The 24247-nt window shown below is 38.7% G+C and overlaps 1 protein-coding gene across 1 annotated transcript; it reads left to right on the plus strand.

The window, feature by feature from the left end:
* The first annotated feature begins 4453 nt into the window (after positions 1-4453).
* On the plus strand, positions 4454-23386 carry BRDT (bromodomain testis associated). The gene is made up of 12 exons (XM_080407178.1): positions 4454-8945; positions 11120-11257; positions 12029-12158; positions 14204-14376; positions 15498-15869; positions 16878-17006; positions 17222-17410; positions 18657-18844; positions 18921-19213; positions 19303-19416; positions 20973-21095; positions 21977-23386. Exons 1-12 carry the CDS (start codon positions 8757-8759, stop codon positions 22051-22053), a joined length of 2115 nt encoding a protein of 704 aa, XP_080263304.1. The 5' UTR covers positions 4454-8756; the 3' UTR covers positions 22054-23386.
* The last annotated feature ends 861 nt before the right edge of the window (positions 23387-24247 follow it).

Consider the following 24247-nt stretch of genomic DNA (forward strand, 5'->3'; position numbering starts at 1 on the left):
ATGTGATCACTGGACACACAGAAGCAAGTTGCCTGCCACAAGTGAAGGCCTGAGCAGACAGAAATTATTTTGAGAAGGTAATTCTTGAAGAGAACATGCGTAAAGAAAGAACTTAAAAGATCCAAGAAGTAAGCAGGCAACCCTTACAAACCCAATGAACAATAAGGCCAGGTGGGAGAAAAGCAGCTGGAAGAACACATTTGTTTCAGGTGAGAAGATGAAGTGCCAGAAGTGAAAGCAAGGCAGAGGAGACCACCCATCTTTGGGCTGGCAGAGACCAGGAGAGCAGCAGCATGGGTACAGGGAGCATCTCACTGGCTGAATGTCAGAAATAATTGACTCAATTGTAAGGAAAGAGTTCAGAAATTAATTTTCAGAGAAAGAAATAGGTAGCTGCCAGCTCCATCAGCTGGTGATATAATATGGTCCAAATCAGGGATCATTCTGCAAGAGTCCCATGGTTGAACACTGGCTGAAGGCTGAGCTAAGGAAGTGTGACATTTCTCTAGCAAGTGAGACCACTCTAACAGGTGAAAAAGGCAGCAGTAAGCAGGAAAAGTGCAGCTTTCTGGGATGAATGATTTTTTTTCCACCGTCATTTCTTGTTCATGCTGAAGAGCTGCCTGACAACTTTCATAGGTACCTTGCCATAGCATCTCAGATGTAGTTATAAGTAAGTGGGGAAATGATACAATGAGTTAAACGAATAGCACAGGGCAATGACACTTGGCTATCATTTACCCTGATGGAAACCTAAGGCAACTCGAATGAAGTCAATAGAGTTATTCCACATTGACAGTAGTATCTGAGAGCCAAATTTGGCCTATGAATTAAAGCAGTAGCCACCACTTTCTATGTCTTGCTGTGATGCAGAGCTGACTCCTGTAATCACATTCTGTCTGAGGGGAAACTTCAGTCCCTGTTACTCCGTTTCCCACGGGTTTTGAAGTATTTGTTATTTGCTTAGTTATGTGCGCTGTAACACAGCACTCACAGTGTGAGGCAGTGCTTTAAATGCTTGCTGGGAGAACAATATTAACATGCTGTAAGTTAATACTTTTGGGAAATACCATTCATCTGTAATAAATTAAAACAAATCAAAGTGTTCATTCACAAGGTTTCAATTTTGTTTGCATTTCACGTGTTGCAAGGCTGATTCGGCAGCCTCAGAGCAATAGCCAAAACCACAAAGTAAGCATATATCAATGTGAATTATTAACATATGCATCAAATTAATGTTACTATCTAGGATAGTGCTCTCCATACAGGAGTAAACCTAGAAAGTGCTAAGAGGTAAGTGCAGGGTGAGGAAGAAGGAAAAAAAACCCCAAACTGTCAAGAATCTGATGTATAAGTGGTCTTGCCTCACTTATCCCCATTTCTCCCCAAGATCTTATTTGCAGAACACAGCCCTTACAATTCTGCAAAGCACTTGCCTTTGTTCTATGTTCTGTTCCAAACACAGAGACAATATTGCTGAAACACAGTAATACATGCATCAGTACCTGTAGGGTTGTTTTTAAACTAATAATAAGAAGTAACACTACAGTAGCTCGGACACCACATCATGAAATCCTATTTAGAACAGATCTAGGTGGGCACAATTCAGAGAACTGCTACAAGAATGAGTGCATCAGCACTCTCCCCAGGGAAGTACCTGAGCATTTTAGAAAAAGTACAATAGGAAGGCTACAGACAGCTGCTGGTATCTTAACCACGATATCACCTTACACTCTAAGTAAGGGATAGTGGAGAGTTCTTAAGTACAGACATCTATTGAAAAGCCAGCTTCCTGTCCCCTTTTTCTTTTTCCATTTAGTATTTTAATGTTACTAGAAAGAATAGGATCAATTTTAAAGTACTTAGTTCTGAACCAAACACATTACCTTTCTTATCACAAAGACCCCAGTGTTATAAATTGCTGTTTTACAGTGCCAAAGCATGATAATCTCCATGCTTCTAACACAAACTAACCCTTTATATGAAGATTTTATCCGGATAACAACTATAGTCACTAACTACCCTTTGTCTACAAGGACTGATTTCTTGACATCTTCTTCCTGTTCCTTCCTCCTTCAGCCAGGGATCTTTCCTTCCCAGTTTCACCTTGGCTGCCCATTCAGCCTCATTAAAGCTGCATCACATATACAACACATTTATATCTTTGTTTAGTACTTGCTACCAGTCTAGGAATAATAATAATGAGATGTGGCCATTTCCAAAGACAAGACTGCATTTATCACTTCAAAGTGATACATGGTAAAGGTATATCAGTGGCAGGCAAAAGTTTTCATAAAGGAGAATTTCTGCTGGATAGCATACTATGGCAACTCTACAAACTATACTTGGAATATGATCTCATATGAAAGATATAAGGGTTAGTCAAGGAAAAAATAGTAGGGTTTCTAGGGGCTGAAAATCCAGCTATCCTTAAGACATAACTTAAACATTTTTCTGAGGGATATAAGACATGGTTGCTGGTGACAAGAGGAGACTGAAGTCAGTGGGTTCCTTCCAATCACAGTTTAAAAAAAAAAAAACAAACAACCCTCCTTGTTAGCTCAAACTGGGTGCCCAAATTTCTTTTTGGTAACACTGTTTTTTAGGTTCTTATCCTAAGCTGCCAACACATAATGACCCAGTGTGCAGTTAGCATTGTTTATCATCACTGACAATTTGTACATGGACATTTACAATCAGGAAGAGTTCATGGTGATTCAGGGATAAATGGCTATCTGTATGAGAAATTTTCACCAGAACAAATAAAACTCTCAAATCTCAGCTAATATGATCTATAGCAACTGTAAAACTTACCATGTAGCAAGATATCATTTTTTATTTAAAGATGACAAGAAATAAATACTTCATTATTCCACATCTCCTTAGCAAGTATTTAAAAATCTACCCTCTATGCACAGGACCTTCGAATGTCTTTGTTCAGTAGATCAGATCCCACTCATAACATATTTTCTACCTTTGTAGACATTTAAGAATGATCAGCAATACTTGCTTTAACATTCTAAGTAGATGAACCATTTCCAAAATAATATCCAGTCCAGAGTCATCAATCTATTTCCATGATACTCACCACATTTATGGAGTCTCACTCTATCCCCTCAGACATTGTCTTACAGTCTCCCAGACAGAGCTGATTAAAAGCCTTTACTGAATAAGGTATCTTCAGAAAGATACAGTCTAACCTGATGCAGGAAGAGAAAATAGTCAAGTCTGCCACTGAAATACCACTCCATCTCAACCGTCCTGCCAGAGTTGTAAAAATTCATCTTCTGGAGCGTGTCAGGAATGTCATTCTTACCTCTCATGTAAGTGGATGGCACTAGGGCTGTTTCAGAAATAGCATATATCAAGTAAGGGCAAAAGCATAGAGGTAACAACCTCTTTCCACTCTTTTGTTATCCTCTTCTCCTTTCTACCCTGTTACAGCCTTTGGGAGAACTGCCAAAAGTATCATTAGCAGCTACCTACCTACAGGTCATACAGCCAGAATCAGAACTCATAGAAAATGCTGCAACTACGGAGCCAGCAAGGAATACTGTGACATTTTTCAAGTCTTTTTTTTCAATACCATATTTAAATTAATCAAAAAATATTGTCATACACTTTTCCAGCTTATTTTAACATCAAATACACAAAGATAGTGATTTCTTTAAAACTCAGCTTTCTAAGCTCTTACAAACCAAACTAGTATAATTTTCAAACATAGCGTTTCCCCATTTACAGGGTAGCCTAACAAATTCAGCAGACTTAAGTTTTTACAAGACAAAAACAGATTCAAAGGAGCATTAAGCAGTTACAGTCTGGAAATTAAAAACAAAAAGTAGAATAAGACAATAAAACATATAAGAATAAGACAAGAAGCAAACAAGTATGCTTAACGGACAAAAGCTTCTTTTTTGCTACTACTGACATTTTTGAGTACCTTTTCCATCTCACTGCCCAATCACATCAATAACAACAAAACCTCACACACCCCAATAACATTCTAACAAGAAGATCACACAGTTCAGCAAACCTTGAGACCTACCTATAAAGGATTCTGCTCACCATTCCTTGCTTTGTTTTATTGAGCTTTATTTCTATTATTTGCTTTGCTTCAAATATAGGAATTGCTACCATCCCAATAAAAATACCCCCTTCGTAACACCTGTAAAGAATAAACTTTGTATTACCTACTCCCAGCTCAGTAGAGGTGCCAGAGGAAGCAGCTGTTTGCTGCTTCCCCGGATGACTTCATCCATATGCTCCTAACAGATTGGGCTGCTTAAGTCAGAACACATGCTAGATCTACTTAGATATTTTTGATCCTATACAAGTACTTCATACTTTTACCAGAAAAATGAAGTCATCCAAGTAAGGTTGGTCCAGTCACTAAGACACCTTGCTGGGGGGGGGGAAAAAAAAAAAAAAAAAAAAAAAAAAAAAAAAAAAAAAAAAAGAGAGAGAGAGGAAAAGCAGCATACAGATCAATCACACAACAAGAATCCAAGGTTTTGGTCTCAAGTTAACACCTGAATGAAACAACATATTAAATGCAAAACAGATTTTGCAGAGCTACAGCATGCTGGGGGTGAAACCTTTAGGTGTATTGAGAGAAAAAAAAGGCTTTGTCAAAGCCAAAATTCAAAACAAGCTGGCTAAATTCCAAGCCTTTTTAGTTTTAATAGCAAGAAATCAAATACTAGGAAACAACCTGGTTCTCATTTTTATGTTACCATGCATTTACTAAATATATTTGGCTTTTAATTTAAGTAATGGGGCTGTAAAGCAATAGAAGGTGTCAGTACTGTACAGCCCTTAACCAGACATGCTATTTATATATCCCTCTTATACCATTACACAGCATGATGCAGTATAATTGATAAAACATAAGCATTTCCATTATTTTAAATTCAGGACTCCAAAGCTAAAGATAAGAAATCAGTTTAAGTAGAATCATTCATCTTTTTGCATTCTTCCACCTTGCTTGATTGACTAAATACTGAGTAGGTCTGGCAAAAATAACCATCTGGTGTGTCTTGGCCCTTAGCAGCTGTTCCTATTTCACAGTGATAACTTCCTGGTGAGAACCATTGATAGGGCAGGTTTTAGTTAGGGTTGCAGGTGTGTGGCTGAGTTAGTGCTAAAGAGTAAAACAAGAGAGTGAGTAGATTATAAAGGCTTCTCTCTCTTTCTTCTAAAGTTCTATTCTTCCTTCACCTCTCAGGTTGGAAGGAAGTGAGTTGTGACTTTTCCTAAAATTCAGGTAAAAACATGTCTGGTCTGCTTTGAGGGTGGTAGTTCAACTTTGAGTCACCCAAGGCTAGTAAGGCTGTTTGGTTATAAGTGGTAGTTGTAAGTTAGTGGTGTCTCAGGTCCTAGTATTTTTATGGTTTGTCCCCACAACTAATGTTTGTTTGATATATCCCAGGAGAGGTCCTAAAGATAATGAAATGCTTTTTTATAAGTGTCTGTAAGGGAATAGCTGTCCTTCTGAAACATGAGATTATGCTACTTGGAGCAAGAAGGCTGTGCTCTGTTTTGGGGGGCCTTAATGTATCAACTAAGGGGATTTTCAATATTGTTTATAAAACTTCAATGGGCTAATTGACTATCAGTTAAACAAACCTGTTAAAAAAGCCTTGAAGAATGAAAAGTTCTTGAGAGTGCAGAGTCTGGTGGACTATATGCTTCTGTTCTGTATGTGGTATGCTAATGTTTCTCTCAGCTGCTCTTCCTGACTAGTAAGATAATATATACACGCTCTGTGTTGTTACCTATAACGCTGAGCTAAAACAAGGGGAGGTAACTGCCTTTTCAGTAGGTTAACTAATGCATGCTTTTAGACAGCCATCTGTGATCACAAATAGTATTTTCTTTTTTAAAAAAGGAAATTTGATTGTCACAAGATGTGATGCATTGCAGAAAGCCTGTAGTTATCTAGTGATGTAATTCATATGAGCTATTTGCTTTTTATACTTAAACTAAAAACCATACCTCTGTCAAGTTAGCGAAAACCTTCAAACTGGACCTTAAGGCAACACTCAAGGCTTCTCTTTTGAGAGTGCTTGACCTTTGGGACCTGTCTCAGCAGCTCAAGGGCACATGGGGCTGGGAAAAGGGTGCTCTGAAAATTTTCAAACAATCTACCTGGCTGGAATCCAATCACACTTTTGCTTCATTATACAGACTTGGGTTTTATTTTAAGCTAGGGAAGTGTCGTGTGACTAGGGGGAGGTGGTAAAGGAGGGATTGCCCAAAACTTAAACTCTTGTCTGTCCTTTAAAAGATGCTATCTTAGCTCTTTTGTTGGCTTGGAAGTTAGTTTACACAGCATAAATTAAGGTTTTAAAAGCTAGGCATCTAGGCCCAAGACAATGTGTTATGTACATAAAAATTCAATCTCCTGGCTTCCTTGGGTGCTCTTGATGCCAAGTTTGTGCTTCCTTTGAGACTCCTCTCTGCTAATTTATAAAATAGTCAAGAAATTAGACGTTATCTTATGTTCTTATTTCAGGGTTAGATGGTTTTTATCTGCTTTTTATGAGGGGATTTTTTTTTAAGTTCAAACCAGTCTTTCCTTTCCTGTCTTCAATTTCTAGCCTCTAGGCTTCAGATGGGGAAGGTGAACAACTTGCATTTTATATTACATAATGTGGGTTTTGGCAGAAAGAATTGGGGAAAGATGATAGCATGGCCTGCCAGATGAAAACTATGATGCACTTGGCGGGGTTGTGGCATTCTTGAAACTGCCTCAGAACTTTTCCCAGTTCTTTTAATACTGACCAGTTAAAGAGAGGCAGATGATCTGTGTCTCTGGATTTTTCCATTCTGAGATGTATACACTGGTGAAAAGGTTAGCGCTTAGCATGATGTTTCTAAGCACCTCTGGAAGGAGTGGGAACAGAAGGGGGCGGGACACTAGATTATGAAGTCACTTCCGAATTAAAATGAGACACAGTTCTCCACCGCGGCGCACTCCTAGTGCCTACCGCTAGCAAGCAGCAGATAAACGCCTAACTTCAGAGCTAGCACACTGTTAAGAACAAGGCATACTCTATCTTCTCTGTCTGCAGAGCTCAAGCTGTTTTGCACATACTGTACCAAGGCAGCTGAGTATCTCATTCCAGGAAAACAAGGTTCTCCTTGGGTTTTTTGAAATTTGCTTTACAGTAAGTACTAGATTTGGTCTCCTCAGAAGACACAGCTGACAGAGGATAATTCTTCTTGAATTTAAAATTAACACACCTGGTTATTTGTATGAGTGGGAACTAAAACTTTATGCCTAACCTATTAAAATAGTCTTTTCAAGTAAAATTAGTATTATAAGAAATAATAATATAACAGTAGTTTTGAAACCTGCTTTCCTATGGATCCCAAAATAATCTGATATTGTACTAGACTTGTTACTGACCTAATGACCATGTAGGTATGCTGGCTCATAGCTGAGAACTGTTCCTGGTATTAACAATTTGGGGGTCATATTTTTTGCTTTTTTAAGAAAAAAGAAAAATTCTACCTCGATGGCGATACTGTTCAATAAAACAGATCTGATTTCTCCCCCATGTGTTCAGTCTAATTTTATACAGAATACAGAACAGCTCTTTAGTTTCAAGAGCTATTTGAGAAGAGGCATGCTTTTGAATTAAAGAATAAAGGTGAAAATATAAAATCTGTGATACGTAATGTCTGATGGGATGTTAACAGTTGCAAGTGCAGGGCATGGATGCTATTCTAGTAGTGTGCTGATAACAAGAGTAGTTACCTACTTTGTTATGACCTTTTATGAAACTCATGTAATACTTTATACCATGATGAAAAGCAAGTTATCGGATTTTGTAGCAGGAAGCAGGACAAATTGAGAATGGAATAAGTAATGCTTGATCGAATGAATGCACAAAAGAAATAGTTACATTGGGTAAAGCAAGGAACTAATGTTAGAATGAGAAAATACAGTGCTTTTTGTCTTAATGGGGAGAAGAAAGCGAAGCTCTTCACTGAGTGTTTTGTAACTCAATGATGAGCTAAGGAAGTGGGAAAGGACTGGAACTTTTGTAATCATGCTTGGTGATGGTCTTGCCTAGCTTAGTGCTGGTGTTATGCACACAAAAACACAGCCTCTGCCACTTCTGAGTACCTGCTTTCCCTGTCCAGCACAGCAACACTGCGCTGAAGACAAATCACAATGGTTGCTATGGTTGCTCCTTGCAGTACTCTTTAAAGATCCAAAACTGGTGAGAGGAATGAACCTTTTCTAGCCCTCTGGTACATGAGGAATCTGATGCACAGTGGCAGAAAATACCACTGTGAATATACACAAACTTAACAAGCACTATTTCAAAACAGACTTATGCTAAAACATCTTATTGGCAGTTGTAGGACTTCTGTGCGGTGGCTTGGCTGAGATGCATGAGGAAGGTAATACCAAGCTATTGCTGTGTGCTAGGTAAGACTGGCCAGCGTGTGCTGTAAAGCTGCTTCTTAGTTCAACCTCTTACAGGACTCCATTTGTGAAGGGGGGGAAGTGGAGGATTCCTAGACTCTAGTGGTGCAGCACAACCAATTGTGCACTGTAAAACAAATGTGTTTTGGTTAAACCATGAAGGTATGCCTGTGACTACAGTACCAACGCTCTACAAAAAGAAGTGAAAATGTAAACAGCATTAAATCTAGATACCTTCACTGAATACTATTTTTTTCCTCCAGGTTAGATGTATAATGAAGAACTTTGAACAAGCGGATATACAAAATTGCTAAAGATGTCTGTTCCAAGCCGGTGCTGTCCTATTATTAACCCTCCTCCACCAGAATATATTAATGACAAAAATAGTGGTTGTCAAACAAACCAGCTTCAGTATTTACAGAGGGTGGTCATGAAAGCCATGTGGAGGCACAACTTTTCCTGGCCATTTCACCAGCCTGTAGACGCAGCAGCACTGAATCTTCCTGTAAGAACCATTTTAGAATTGGAGTAGTAGTATGTAAAGTATTACAGGATTTGTGAATTAATACTAGTTTAAAAGAGTATTTTCTGATGCAACAGACTGTGGAAGACAACTTTTGCATATGAACTGCTTTCATCAATCCAAGTCTGCAAGAAAACTGTGGGTTTTCTCTGGTTCATACTATATGCTTCATCTATGTTAATTTGCTTTTTGACCTAGGACTGTAGTAAATCAGTATTTCTAAGGGATGATAAGAATGCTTAGACAGGCCTCTTGAAGTTTGTGGATGTTGGTGTTCTTTCTTGTCTTCTTTCTACCTCCCTACTGGTTTAGCCATATTTCTTAACACTGCATATAACAAGTATTTTCTTTTCCTCTAGAGTTTTCTATTTTTAATATGAGAAAGCCAGGCTCTTTCAATGTCAAATACTTTATGATGGAAAAGCAGATTTGATTGACCCTAAACCAAATGGGCAAATCTGGATCCAGTTGATGCATAGAAGTAATTACACTTGTACTTGATTTCAAATCAACTTAGTCATCTTGCTCTGAAGTTTTGAGAGGAATTAAATGTCTCTTAGGGAAGAAAAAGAGATACAGTGTTCTCATCATACCACAATGGTAGAACATTTTTCCAGGAAATAGAAGCTCTGATGCTAAAATTCTTGTTCTGTATTGCCTTCTGGATTTTATTTATGTTACAATTTATTTGCAACAAAGTGAATTAACATAATGTCAAGTGACAAATTGTCTCAATTCAGGTATTTTTAGACTCCAGTTTTGGATCACACCAGCTTTTTCAGCCAAATGAAAACACTGGTTATTCACACAGCACTATTTCAAATTACCTAGAAGATAATGCTCTTGGTAGATAAGAAGAAAGATGTTAAATAAAACCATGGTACATTTCCTTTGCTTAAGCTGGGGGAAAAAAAATCAATCGTATTTAGTTCTCCCAAATTTCCAAGACTAATGCTACAAAATCATTGGCTCTGTTTAGAGCCGACAAAAGCCTTTATCTGCAGCTGTTTCTTGTGACAAATTCATTTGGTCAGTTTGTCCAAAAGCACTGTCAAAGTGACTCTATTTCTGTGTCTTTTCTTACCCTTTTTCCGTCTTGGAAGGAACTGTCACTTAAGGTTAATATTAAGGGTCATTCAATCAGAGTTACAGCAACATTTGCAGCTGGCCTCAGGCCAGTTCTGCCTCCCTGGATTTCGAAGGCAGCCACTTGACTTGTAAAAGTATGTGTTAGTTCAACTGCTGCACAATAACAAGCAAACCTCTGGCCCCATAACAAGGACAATGAAGGTATTTGCTTCCTTTGCCTCTCCCCTCCAAGTGTTAGAAGACGCAAAATGGACAATACTTAATTATTAGGTGCATCATTTAAGTTTTCTTGGTTTTGCTTTGGCAAACTCAGTCTGCACTATGATGTATTTAGTTTTTTTTTTAGTTCACTAAACCAGATGATTAGGACAGCTTTAGAAGACACTTGAAGTAGTAGTAACTTCACACAATTGCAATGTATATGTGAACTTAGCAGGGATATTCCTGTTCTGAGTGCTTAAACACACCAGCAGGGAATTAGCCTCGTGCTCTTAATCTCAAGCTTTTAGCCATGCTACTAAACTAATCGCAATAGTTCCCATTCCAGCTGCCTTTGAGTCAATATTGCCACATCTTCACTAGGCTAACCCTGAGAGGAGAGCCATTATAACCCAGGGGATGAAGTATTTGATTAGTAATTGTGAAAACTCGGCAGCTTCTTTTTGTCAGTGATTGACTCTTTGTCTTTGTCAGATTCTGTCTTTGTCTGCTTTTTCCCTCTGTTCTATAAACCGGAGTGCTACTTCAGGTAAATGGCTTTGATATAACAAATGAGAAGTACATATGCTGGTAGTAGTACCTATGAGAACTATAGCTCTGGATCCTATTGAAATAAATTCTTTGGGCCTTTGAATGGTTGATGTTCTATGAAAAAGCAAGGAGAAATTATGAGGTGAAGGTACTTCTGTGGTTCCTATGACTATAAGGGAAAGTTTTCCTTTATATAAAATATTCCTTCCAACATAATACAATTCTCCTCTCTTGCAATTTAACTTTCATAACTAAATGTGTAAGAATCCTTATGTCCTAATATTAAAGATATGTGACTAAGTCTTTCAAAATGACAGGATTATTACAGTATTATAAAGAAACCTATGGACTTGGGCACCATTAAAAAGCGCCTGGAACACAATTACTACACAAAAGCAGCTGAATGCATTGAAGACTTTAAAACTATGTTCTTGAACTGCTACATATATAACAAGGTATGTGAAACACAACCTCTTACCAGTAATCGATTCTATTGAACAATGGAAACAAGTCTAAACCAAACAAATGGTTATTAAAGCCTGCCCTAAATCAGTCAATGTCTGCACAATTTTTCTGGGAGGGAAAGTATTTTCCCTGAAATGGGGCGGGGGGGGGTGGTGCTACTAGGACTGACAGAGGGCACGTAAGCAAAGTCTACTCTGCTGTTACAACTACTGCACGTGTGGCCTTTTCTGCACAAGGATTCCACCTGCAAGATCTCTGGGCTTCAGTTGTGGAGATCATGAACAGCAAGCACCATGTAACTGCTGTACAAGTCTAAGACTAGCAACACTGAGCCATGCTCCACTCCTCCAGCAAGTTTAACTAACCGAACTTGAAGTGTGAGCATCTCCTTGTGCTTGGGTGTTTGTTGGCTGCGTCTTGGTATCTGTGAGACTGAACAGCTTTCTTCAGAACATAGGAATGAATAAGGGAGTTACAGATCTACCCCTTTTTCCCTTTGCTGTAGAAAGTATATGGATGTAAAGCATGTAGGACTGTGCAATAGGTCAGTGGGAGAAAGAGTATTGCAATAATGAAGCAACTTGTATTAAAGTGAGTTGGGGGCAGGGGGCAGGGATAGCAAGGACCGATAGACCCCTCTAGTGCTGGTGGCTTGTTTCAACCTGTTGGAGCAGGATTCTGTAGACTGCTTATTTTACAAGGTAGCCCTCCATTACTGCAGCCTCTCCTTTACTCTGAATCCTACTGACTATATTTTGCAGCCAGGTGATGATGTTGTATTTATGGCCCAAGAACTAGAAAAAGTGTTTATGCAGAAAATAGCCCAAATGCCACCGGAAGAAAGACTAGTGATCCTCAACAGAGGAAAGCAAAAAGGAAAGAAGCCAGAAGGTAAGGCCTGTATTAAATGTTAAATTATTAATATATTAAACCAGCAAAAGCTGGAAACATGGAATCTTCCATTGCTTGTCACAACTCAACCCTGGAGCAGTCAGGTGCTCCCCACTCTTAGCAGAACATATCAGACAAGTAATAATATTGCTATAAGGCTTTAGCAGATTTGGTGTAGCCATAATATTTTTTTTATAGGTACTAGCTATGTTTCCCATTCTCTACTACAGAATTGTGTTCAAGAGAGGGCAAAAGTCAAAATTACCAACTTAATCAGTAGTGTAACAGCATAGCTTTACAGGCAAACTTCTGTTGAAATGCAATGCTCTTGTCCACAAAAAGGACCATTCAACCAAAACACCTCAAACTTATGAGGAAATTGCTTGAAGTGATGTTGGGAAGCCTAGTTGCAAGGGGCCAGATGATTGACTGCAACTTGTTATCATCACTAACTTCTGATGTCTTTTTAATTGTTTTTATAATGTTTCACTTGTACAAAGTGCTCACTTCTAAATGTAAGCTCTCAACATTGCTAAAGAATAAATACCTATATTGATAGAACTGAGACTACGCAGTGTCTGGAATCACATGTGCATCTCAGTGGGTTAATTTGGAGATGTCTGAGGTGGCATTCCAAATTGACCTGGAGGTACTGCTGTCGGTTGCTGGGGAAATGTTAGCTATGTCTTCAAAGAGCTGTGACACTCCTTCACCCTGATACCTCTTAATTACTTGACTTCTGACAGCCAGGGAGCAGTAATATTGGCTCAGTTCTTACTGGCTCACTTAACAAATGCTTGTATTATTTAACTATGCAACTACACAGCTCTTCAGAGTCTCCTGATGACTTCATATGCTGTGATGTGGTATGGTGGCCCTTGTTGCTGGCAGTAGCCAAATCAAGTGTTTCTTCAAAACAGTATTACGGTTTGATAGATCTCCGTAGCTTTCTCCTCAAGGTATGTTTGAGGAGCAACGCTACGTTTCAGTGATCTTCAGTGGATATGGAATATGGGTAGGTGCATTTCTTGGTCCTTTAAAAAAAAAAAAATTTAGGGGGTTAGGAGCAAGAGTGGGATACTCAGTTGACTTTCTGCTTTTACTAGCTTATTTAAGTAAAATCTCAAGCAATTCGTTGCCTTGGCAGAATATGTTGATTGAACAGGTACAAGTGACTGCCAGAAAAGACTTCTGAGAAATGTGTTGGAAGCTGAGTTAGCTTTTTGGTTTTCAAATGATTGCAACAATTTGAGATGCTTTCATAACAGACTCTTCCTAGAATTGATGCTGTTTAAGTCCCCTCATTCCCTTTGCACACACAAACGTGCAGCCTGTACTAATTTTGAAATGTTCTAAGCACTTCTTTTTGAATTTCCCTTTATTTTGTTAAAAAAAAAAAAAGAAAAACAAACCAAAACCAAAAAAAAACAGCTGACTTCCATTTCAGAGAACATCATGGTGTGGCTCAGTGTTGTGTTATATAAACTAATAGGTGTGAACTTCTATGGGAAATAAACAGAATCACAGAGCTGGAAAAGCCATTACTAATTTAACCAGCCAAATCAAATACAGAAAAACATTGGTCTAAACTGTCCTCAAATCAGTGACAGAGATCTGTATTAGTGCTAAGCAATATACGCAGGTTTAAATATGTTTAGGGAACTTGAACCTTCGTGATGCAGTTTGCACCCTTTGCTGCTTGGTCTTCATGTGTCTGTAAAAAACAACTTGATTCTCTTCTTGGTAAGAATGTTTTTTCAATGTACAGGGTTTAGTGTGGTGTCTCTAACCTTCCCTGTGAGGTTAATCCACAGCTGTCTTGAAGCCAAATATACATAACTTGGTACAATATTCTAGCTGAGGTACTAATGGTGCTGAATAGTAGAGGATACCCAGATTATGTGTAACAATGGTCTTGTTTGTATTCATTTGTATAGTTTGGATGTGGAAGAACGGTTCTGTTAACTGTTCCATTTGATTATGAAAGAAACTAACTGCAACACTTAAGACCTAACTTTAAAACTTTCTGTTTTTAAAACAACCAGAAACACAGCAGCCCAACCCTGGGACTTCAAATGCACAAAGCACAGTGCAGGAACAAGCTGAAAGCAGTAAGCAGCCTCCAGTGAAGACTCAAGAGCTGCAGCAGGTTACACTAGCTCCTTTGTCTGCAGCTCAGCTAGCTGCTTTAATGCCAGCTGCAGTCCCTATAACAAAAGTAAGTTTCCTCAAATAACCTTCAGAAAGAAAGGTATTGAAATTGCTCCTCCAGGCGCTAACAGCAAAACCACAGGAGCCATGCTTATTACAAATCTTTTCAAAACTTCCATTGTGATAGAAGATAGTAAGAGATCTCTAAATCTTCTGGGTCTCTGCTAAATAACTGGGCCAGTACTAATCCTAGAAACTAAGCAGAAATTGAGATGACTTCTTGGTACATCTTTTCTTATAAATATGGGGTTTAAATGTAGTTATTGAAGAAACAAAGTGAACTTTAAGATGTTCATTCATGAAGTGTATTACTATACTTCTGCAGGCTTCACCTTAATGTAGAAACTGTTCTTCTCTTGAGGTGTAGATTGGTTTTAGTATTAAAATAAAGGTCTTTCTAAGTCTTATTTATTAACTTTTCACGTTTTCAAGGAAAATCAAATACGTGATTCCCCAAAAATAGTGTGTATGTTTAAATGCTGTGTAACTCACCTGGAAGGTGTTAGTAACTCACAAAAGCAAATTCTTGTTAACTCCAATCTGAATTGTATATGAATATCTGACGTTTCCATCAGATAAACACTCTTGTATTGACTTAGCTTTGGTTTTGCTTTTCTAATGAGGAATAGGCTCTCCTACAGTGTATATTTATACTTTACTTAAGAGTCTGAATGCTGATGACAAAGCACACATTGTATTGTTTCCAAACTAAATACCACCTAGGTTAAAGAAAGAGATAAACCTTGTGCATAAAGCTGTTCAACCAGACTTCAAATGAATTGCACTAGTTTTTCCCCTTTCCGTGGCACTCACCTTGTGGTAAGTTCATAACCTACCAGCCAGCTGGAGTCTTCTCAACTGACTAAAACCAGACCACACCCTGACCTGCCATACACCGTGTTCCTTCCTTTACATCTAAGATTGAGCTTGGTGCACTGATCTTGTAAGGCCTTTGTAGGTTTTCAGCCTAAACTTGTGAAAATGCCACGTTTTGCTCTGACTTCAAAAGCTGCAAAATTTCTGACAATTTTTAGATACTTTTTTTTTCTTTGTGTAGCCTGAAAGCTGACCATTCTTTCACTGTTCTGGACACCTGTATTTCAGAACTGTGAAATTTTCTTTTCCTAGGCAAAAAAAGGTGTGAAAAGGAAGGCTGACACTACAACTCCTACTACTTCAACATTCATAGCAAGTGGTGAATCTTCTGCAACACTTAATGAAAAGAAAGCTGTTAAAACACACGGAGGTGAAAATGAATATATGATACAGAAAAAGCTTTTGAAGAGATACTTGCCAGAATCTCAACAGTCACCTGAAATTCTTAAAAAGATTAAGCTGTCAGAACAACTAAAACACTGTAATGAAATACTTAAAGAAATGTTTTCAAAGAAACATGCAGCATATTCATGGCCTTTCTTGAAACCTGTAGATGTTGCATCTTTCTCACTTGGTGAGAACCAAGGGATCACCAAATGTCCTACAGACCTAGGAACCATTAAAGTAAGTCTGTTTCGGAGGGAATTGGAATATTTGTGTGCTTGCTTGAGTAACTTGTGTAATGACTGAGTTTTAATCATGCTAGCTGAAAAGGTGTCATGAAAGCTGCTTCTCCTTTCAGAGAAGTAGTGGGCATAGAAACAACATACTCTCACCTCAACAAACTAAGCCACAGCTTGCTAAGGAAAGTCTTCTAAGTCTCATTGTAACTATGTGCATAGTCACAATCTACCTGTCTGTTGAACAAGCTAATACAAGTAATGAGGGAATTATCATCTCCAGGAAGTACTACCAAGCAGGCTGCCTGTTAAAAATCTTTCAATCTGTATACATGATGCCGTTGCTAATGCTCTATAAAACAAAATGTAATTCTGTAATGACAACTTCTGCTTCTCTGAATCTCAGTATCCTTGGTGAAGTGCCCTGGAACCTCAACACTGGGTTTTTATGTGACACCTTGCACACTTTATGTGAAAATGAACAGAGATACAGTGTCATGAACTCTGGGTACATCTGTTTAGGGTTGAAGTATTTAGCCAGGTTAAGATCCACCTTTGTGGGGAGGGTTCAATTTCAATAGCTTATTGAATTATCTTGAAAATTGGCCTGTGCAATGTAAAGGTTATTTCCCGATTTCTAGCCCATTACTTTGACTCATTCAAAGTCTATTCCATAATTGTTTAAATACCATGCTTAGAATCTAAAACAAGAGCTGAGCTGACCAAATAAAATCACCCAAACATTGTTTTCTTGACTTAGTGCTACAAAGTAGTTACAGCAATTAGTTAGCAAATTTGTTTAACAAAGTAAGAGAATTTCCTCTTTTAAAGGAACAAGGTTGACATGAGAAGCAGGTTTTTCCATAATGGTTCTTACAATATATGCTGTCTTGATGCAAGCTGAAATTGATACTGTATATCATAATTCTTGTTCCTCCTCTTTTTCTGCCAGTTCATGGCAATGCTCTCTACTCCTAAGCCCTAAATGTGCATTAATTTTCTTTTCCTCTAGAAGAAACTGGATAATTTTGAATACAGCGATATACAAGAATTTGCTACAGATGTTAGATTAATGTTCATGAGCTGCTACAAACATAATTCTCCAGACCATGAAATAGTTGCTATGGCAAGAAAACTTCAGGTGAGTTATCACTTAAGTCAGTCTTGAGGAAAAAAAAAAAAAAGTCAGACTGTAAGAGTCCTTTGTGGTCATCCCTTGGCCTGATGTAGCATCTACTAATGTTACCAACTACTGTGTTGCTGCGTAGTTCTAGAAAACAAGCTAAAACTTCATAATGCTTTTAGAAGTCTGAAAGCATGTTGACCTCTCTGCTGTTCCCAAACTTAACTCTTTAGGATGTTTTTGAGATGCACTTTGCCAAAATCCCTGATGAACTTGTTGCAAGTGCTCCTCTGTCACAGCCTACAAGAGAAATGACAGAAGCTTTTTCCAGTGAGAGCAGTAATGATGACTCTACAGAAGAAAAATCATTTGAAGAGTCTGAACAGGAAAGAACAGCGCACCTTGGAAAGCTGCAGGAGCAAGTAAGCATTAGTACTCAATGTGCATGACTTATGATCTCTCTGATAATGCCACTTGCAAATGTCCATTCTAAAACTAAGTACCAAGAATCGGTATTCAAAAGATTCTCTAGTAATTTGTTTTTCTTAATACAGAACTTCATTCCTGTTTGGAAACACCTCCAAACATTAAGTGAATGGTGCCTCAGCAAATACAAACTGGTTTTAGTGAATCTAAATTACTTTTGCCTACCATTTCTTCAGACAACTCTCAAACTTTTTAAAAAAATAGTGTTGCTGTGGTACGATCAGAGCACACAGATACTCCACAGGTAGTTTAGTGGCATATTCTTCCAACAATGGCATTTCCTTCATACGGCTAAAGAGCTCTGTTCTTATGCTCTGTCTCCTTTGAGCCACAAAAGCAGGTAATTGAATTTGTACTTCATGCTGAGTTTTCTGAAGTAAATGGAAGGAATCTCATGCTGATGTGAAGCAGAGCTTTGCCTCACTGCCTGAGTGGAATGGGTCTTGATTTTGCTTGAACATAATGCTTTAACCTGCTGCTGCTGTACCTATAAACTATAGGGAAAACTAGCATTTGTTCTGCTAGTCAAATGAGGGATGGTTTAGTTTTCAGTATTTTAAGAGTAGCATATACATCATCAATTTATGAATACAGGCATGAGGTCAACCAAATGTCTACAAGACAGCCTTTGTGATAGTGAAGAATTTCAGTGTCTCTGAATTCTATTTTCATTGTCTGTCCATCTTCGTTCTAATTCCCATGAGGCTTAACTTGTTAGGTCTTTCTCTGAAGCTGCTGGTATGTTCCAACTAGCTGGTTTATATTGCAAAATATTTGGGGTTTATGGATTGAAGATGCACAAGCCCAGTCCCACTAGCCTAATTCAGTAATGTTGTAGAGATCTAACCTAGTAAGGCACTTATGTGCTTCCCAAGCACTTGAAATTAAAGAGAGGCTGCTGGATACTCCCACAGTGATTTTTGCATTTTTATACCTCACAGGATGCTACAAGACATATGCTGTTAGAAATGTCTGCATAAAATAAATAGCCTTACCTCTTCTATATCTGTAGTCTGTGACTAATATATAATATAGTAAGATGCTTGGAAAGTAAACCTAATTTAAAAAGCAAACATCCTATTAATATCAGCTCAGCTGCCACAAATCTGCGATATTTAGGACCAATTTATTATTCCTCCTATATTGCCGAAGATTATTGGCTTTTGTTTGTTTGTTTGCTAGCTTAAAGCTGTTAATCAGCAGTTGCGGGCTTTGACCAAAGCATACTTACCTAGACCGAAAAAGAAAAAAGGGAAGGATAAAAAGGAGAAAAGTAAGAACAAGGAAGAAGCTAAAATAAAAAGCCTGATTGAAAAGAAGAAAAATCTAAAGTACAAGAAGAAATCTAAGAAAAAGCTGTCTTTAAACATGTAAGTGTGGGGGACTTGCGTGGGTGTCAAATTATTTTTAAACTGCTGTTACTGCAGTATACTTTTTTTCTTGCAGTCAATCAAAGAAAACCATGCAGCAGGTCTTGTTGGCACATAAGTCAGAAGATGAAGATGGTGCCAAGCCTATGAATTATGATGAAAAAAGACAGTTGAGTTTGGACATAAATAAACTCCCTGGAGATAAGCTTCGGAAAGTAGTCCATATAATACAGTCAAGAGAACCTTCACTGAGTAATTCTGACCCTGATGAGATAGAAATAGACTTTGAAACTTTAAAGGATTCAACACTCAGAGAACTAGAGAAATATGTAGCAACCTGTTTGAGGAAAAGACCAGGAAAACAGCAGGGTATGTAGCATAAATGATGCCTACAAAAACAAAACCTGCTAGATTTGTCTTCTGTTTTGCTGCAACATTAACTTCTGTCTCACATGCAGCTAAAAAAACAACGAAGCCAAAAGAACAACTTAATTCTGAAAGGAAACAAGAGCTAGAGAAGAGACTACTGGATGTCAATGGTCAACTAAACCTAAAGAAGGAGAACATAAAGTGTAATACTCTTAAGTTATTTCTGTTGCAAATGAGTAAAATTAAAAGTAGGATTTTCCCCTTGGGCTTCTGTACTGTTATGTAGCCGGGGACTCTCTTCTCAGAAGAGTTGAGGTCTTAGGCTTCCCATTGCTAGTCTTAAGATTCTTCCTATGCTGAGTGAGCTGAAGTCACAGCAGCAAATTTGGCCAGTTACTTGTACTGTCTAAAACATCTTCCTTATTCTTGCACCTAATCCTTTATTACAAGTAAAGATGATAATGGCTTCAGAGTTTAAGGGATGCTGAACACCTTCTCCCTTACGCTGACATGTGAAAACACGGAGGGGGAGGAGGAGTGTCCTACAGTATGTATTTGTTTGCAACTCACTTTCTGTGGCTTAGAGATTCAAGAGCAACAAACTAGTCATACTTGTTAGATTGCAGCCTCACTAATGCTCTCATGGCAGCAAAAGTTTTGCATTGGTGATAGATGTGCTGTGTTGTCTTAGTCTTAAAGAAGTGCCCTAGGAGAATCAATTCAGTTTTTTCAGGCAATAATGTGTTTCAATATCGAAGCTAGAAATTCAGTACATCTTGAGCATATCTACACTTAAAGGTGGTTCTCATCAGGGACTGTCAACAGATAAGTGCAGCTGATGCTACCACTGTAGGTCAAGCTGTTCCTTGTTAAACCAGTGAGTGCTATTATTGCCCTCTATTGGATATCTGTTAAGCTCCTATGTAAAACCAGTGAGCTGAAATGATAGAAGCAGCCCTACAAGGCACAGGCTTGCATTCAGTATTAGTTCAGTCAACAGTCTTCCTGTCTGATACACATGAGGGCTTGAAAACATTCTAGAAAGAAAACCTTAAAGAAGCAGCTGAAATAAATTGCAAGGGATATGTTGTGGGGAGAGGGAGGAAACTGGCTAGGAAACCTTTACAACTAGCATCTGACTTCTTTTTAAGGAAGAGCTTAAGCTGGCACTTAACACAGACCCGTGTCCAGGGAAACGGGTATCCATGTAGCTTCTCATTTTCAAAGCTTCCATCAGAGCAACATGCTCTGAAAAAGCTTTTTGTCTGAAAAATCACTATAAACTGAGTTAAATCAACCCTGCAGATGCAAAATAGTCAGATGGTGGGGAGGTGGCAAAAGATGAAAATTCTGGAGTACATATGGCTTGGGAAAGAGAAGAGTTGGCTATAGGTAAAGACCTTAGCATGCAAGTCTGGCAGCAGCAACAAGCACAGAAACAGTCTCTTAACAGCAAGAAAACTTAGGGGGGAAACTGTTTGAATTGTGTCTTAAGACAGCACAGTTTTAATCTACTTCTGAACTGTAAGTTGTGTGATTACAGCTCCTCCTTGGCCATTTCATTAATTCAACTAGCCTGCTGATGGTGAATCTCCCTCTTCTACAAAGGTCTTGAATCCACTGCTAAATGGACAGTGGACAAGGAAATGGCAGAAGATGAACTGTTATATGTGAGGATAGACCTAACAAGGTTGATACTAGTGTTATATAGGAGGACTGCTCCACTGCAAGTTGTCCTAATTTTTTTTTTCTCCTGCAGTTGAAAACAGTGCTGAGCCCTGTATTGGACCAAGCAGACTGAGCGACAGCAGCAACTCCTCAGACTCTGGCAGCAGTACTAGCAGTGATTCTAGCTCCTCAGATAGCAGCGACTGTGAATCGGGTCAGAAAGCTTCTTTTTGTCTTTGTGTAGGCAAAACATCTGCCTTCTCAGTTAGCATCTGCTGTTCCACACGCTTACCAAGGATTTCAGTTACCCTTGTAGGCTTGCTCCATGTTGAAGGCTCAATTCTAGTGCTATTAAATGAGTGTCTTAGTACTGAGTTTGGGGCAGGGGCAGCAACAAACACACAAACCTACAAATCCACTCAACTTATCAGTGAAAAACTTCAGGGACCAAAATCAGCTAGCAAGAGGTCTGTGTATCTAACCTGGAGACTTGACTACAGCCTACTCTTGTGGTTTTGAAAGCGTAATTTACCTTTTTCATCTTCTAATCTGCAGCGTGAAGGGTGCCTTACCTTGTGGGTAAGGCTTAGTCCCTTAGCTGAGGGACAAAAGTACCAACAGCATTGACTGTAGAGCCAAAGTCTACACTGGTTCTTAAGATGTCTCAAGCTTGTTCAAGGGACATGACAGTGCTGTAGCATCAGGATATCAGAATGATGTTTTTCTCTGTGCACAGAACTCTTATTTAGTTTTCTAGGACAGAACAGATCTGCCAAACTAGAGGTCTACAATGTAGGTATCCGTATGAGGTAACAGTGTAAGGTGAGATGAGTGCTCAGCCCTTTGCAGCTGGGGGAAGTGAACACAGTAAAGTCATTGATGGCAGCAAAAACCTTGATCCTGCAGGAGAAGTTCTCTAAACACATCAAGCTGGAGTCAAAGTATTCAAGATAACAATGTTCCTTTCACTGTGAGGTTTGGCTCTCTAGGTACAACTGCAACTCAATCTTGTATGTGTGAATAATGAAACATATGTGAATGACTTGTTTTATATTTTCCATCCCCCTCTTTCTGCCCACCTCGCTGTATTTGCAGTTACAGAAACCTACTCAAAACAGACTGGAGCCAGGCAGAACTGTCCAACTTCTGTGGAAAAGCCTAAGGTAAACTGACCGGAATGGATATTATATTTTTGGCCTGAACAAAGTTTTATGCTACATACAATGGTACTGGGAATGACATAACTTTATCAGGAAATAATGAATATGGCTTGAATGCTGCTACTTCTGTAGGACTGATTTACATGGCGATAAAAAATTCTGCCGTTTGTTAAAAGTAGCTTATGTATCTGTATAAAAACTGATGTACTGGGAGAACTCCTGAGTTCTAAGAATTCCTCTTAAAATCATCATAATTCTACATTAGTTGAAGGAGTAGGGAAAAAGTGGAAGAACTCTCCACACACCCCACCCCACCCACCCCCCTCCCTCAAAAAGATTTCCATGCTGACTTGATCTTTGAGCATAGAATTGACCTAATAAACAGTGCAAACCCCACTTAAATATTTTTCTTCCTATGCATAACCTCACTTCTACACCTGAAAATAAACAAATTGTACAATGCACTAGTCATTTTCAGGGTACTTTATATTACTTATTACTATGGTATTCTGAGCAACAGTAGTTTAATCTAGAATCATTTTGAATGCCTGTAAGATTGAATTGCTCTGTTCTTGTATATACAGCGGGTGTTAATTCTTGTCAGGGTTAGCTGCCTTTCGTAATTTCCCTTGAAGCTACCAGTGATAGACCTCTGATATCAAAGCGAGATCACAGCAAAGCCTTCATTCTTCTTACAATAGACTTGCTTTCACTTAAAGTGCTTAGTTGGATACAGGAAACTAGGCTGAAAATTTGTTACTCAGCTGCTCCTTCTGCATCTTCATAAGAACAGGCTGAGGGGAGGGATTATGCAACACACTTTTTGGTTTAAAAAGGTCCAGCCTCTGCAGTGATGGAATGACAGCAATAAACTTGAGAAAACAGGATACAGGAATTGAGCTTTGTTTAGCCAATTCTAACAGCCCCTAACTGATTTTGAGTTACAGCAAACATCAGGCTTCAAATCCTGATATTACATTTTGTTCTTATGGGTTTTCTGTATCTGTCAGATCAAGGCGGTGAACTTTACCTTATGGAGTTTTGTCACCTAAACTCTTAGAAAAGGCCAGATTGGTATCACAATAAAGGACTACTGAATTCTATAAACAATAGAAATGTGGGTGGTGGTGGGGAAAGGGAATCAAATAGCTATAAAAACTGAGATTTGGCTATATTAACTACTGCAATCTCTTTCTAGAGAGTACCACCGTGTCTACAGAGGACAACCTGCAATGCTGTTCTGCAAGCACAGCCCCCATCTCTTACTAGTAGCTTGCAAATTTGTGGATCATCTGAACTGCAGCAGCCACCTGCCGATGTACTGCAGGGGCTTCAGCCTTTACAGAATAAATCACTTAAACCATCAGAAAAAAATGCCCAGTATCCCTCAGGTAACATTTTTCTGGGAAGAATCATGGCTTTACTTGGCTGCTAAGGAAAGAAGGCATGGCAGGACTAATGTTTGTATTACCCCAATAAGCTTATCAAGGGGGTAATAGAAAAAGTTCTTGCAGGGTATGGGTTATAAAGAGCACGATGTAAATAAAAGTGTGGCAGCACTGAGGATTGGCTAGCGTTTCAGGCTGCTGGGGCACCTGTGGGGCAGGATAGTATTAAAAGAGGAGGAAGTGTTCATGCCTCCCTCTGAGATGGAAAATGATACCTTAATGAACCTAGGGTTACGGGAAGTACTGAACACCTTAAAGCAGGAACTAGATGCTTAAACCCATCACCACTACTCAAGTTTATGTCTGAAATACCTATTAGCTGACTTCAAGACTTGGTGCCATAGGCACTCTGAATGGATTGCTGTTGTCTAGGCAGAGAAAAAAAATTATGTTGCTTAGGAACTTGATCCAAGGAGCTATTCTTTTCCCTCCCTCACTTCAAAAAGGTCTAAACTTCAGATGCTTCTGAGTTTTTGGTAAGACAGCTTGAGCTAGTAGCTGATTAACTGAGAAATCAATTTAAAACTAATTAAAAATTGTCTCAAATCATGCAGCTAGGATACATATCTTTATATCTAGTTAATCTACAGATCTAAAAGGCGACCTAATTTTGAGATGTAGGACTGCCCTTTGCATGTTAGGGGAAATCACACACTGCTTCTTTCTCAGGTGTATCTGCTCTGCATGATGCTCCACACCAGCACACCCCTCAGAGTGTTCCAAGGACAGATCAGTCTTCTGTCACCCAGTGCACACGT

This window comes from Falco punctatus, assembly GCF_963210335.1.
Source record: "Falco punctatus genome assembly, chromosome: 11".
Taxonomy (NCBI): Eukaryota; Metazoa; Chordata; class Aves; order Falconiformes; family Falconidae; genus Falco; species Falco punctatus.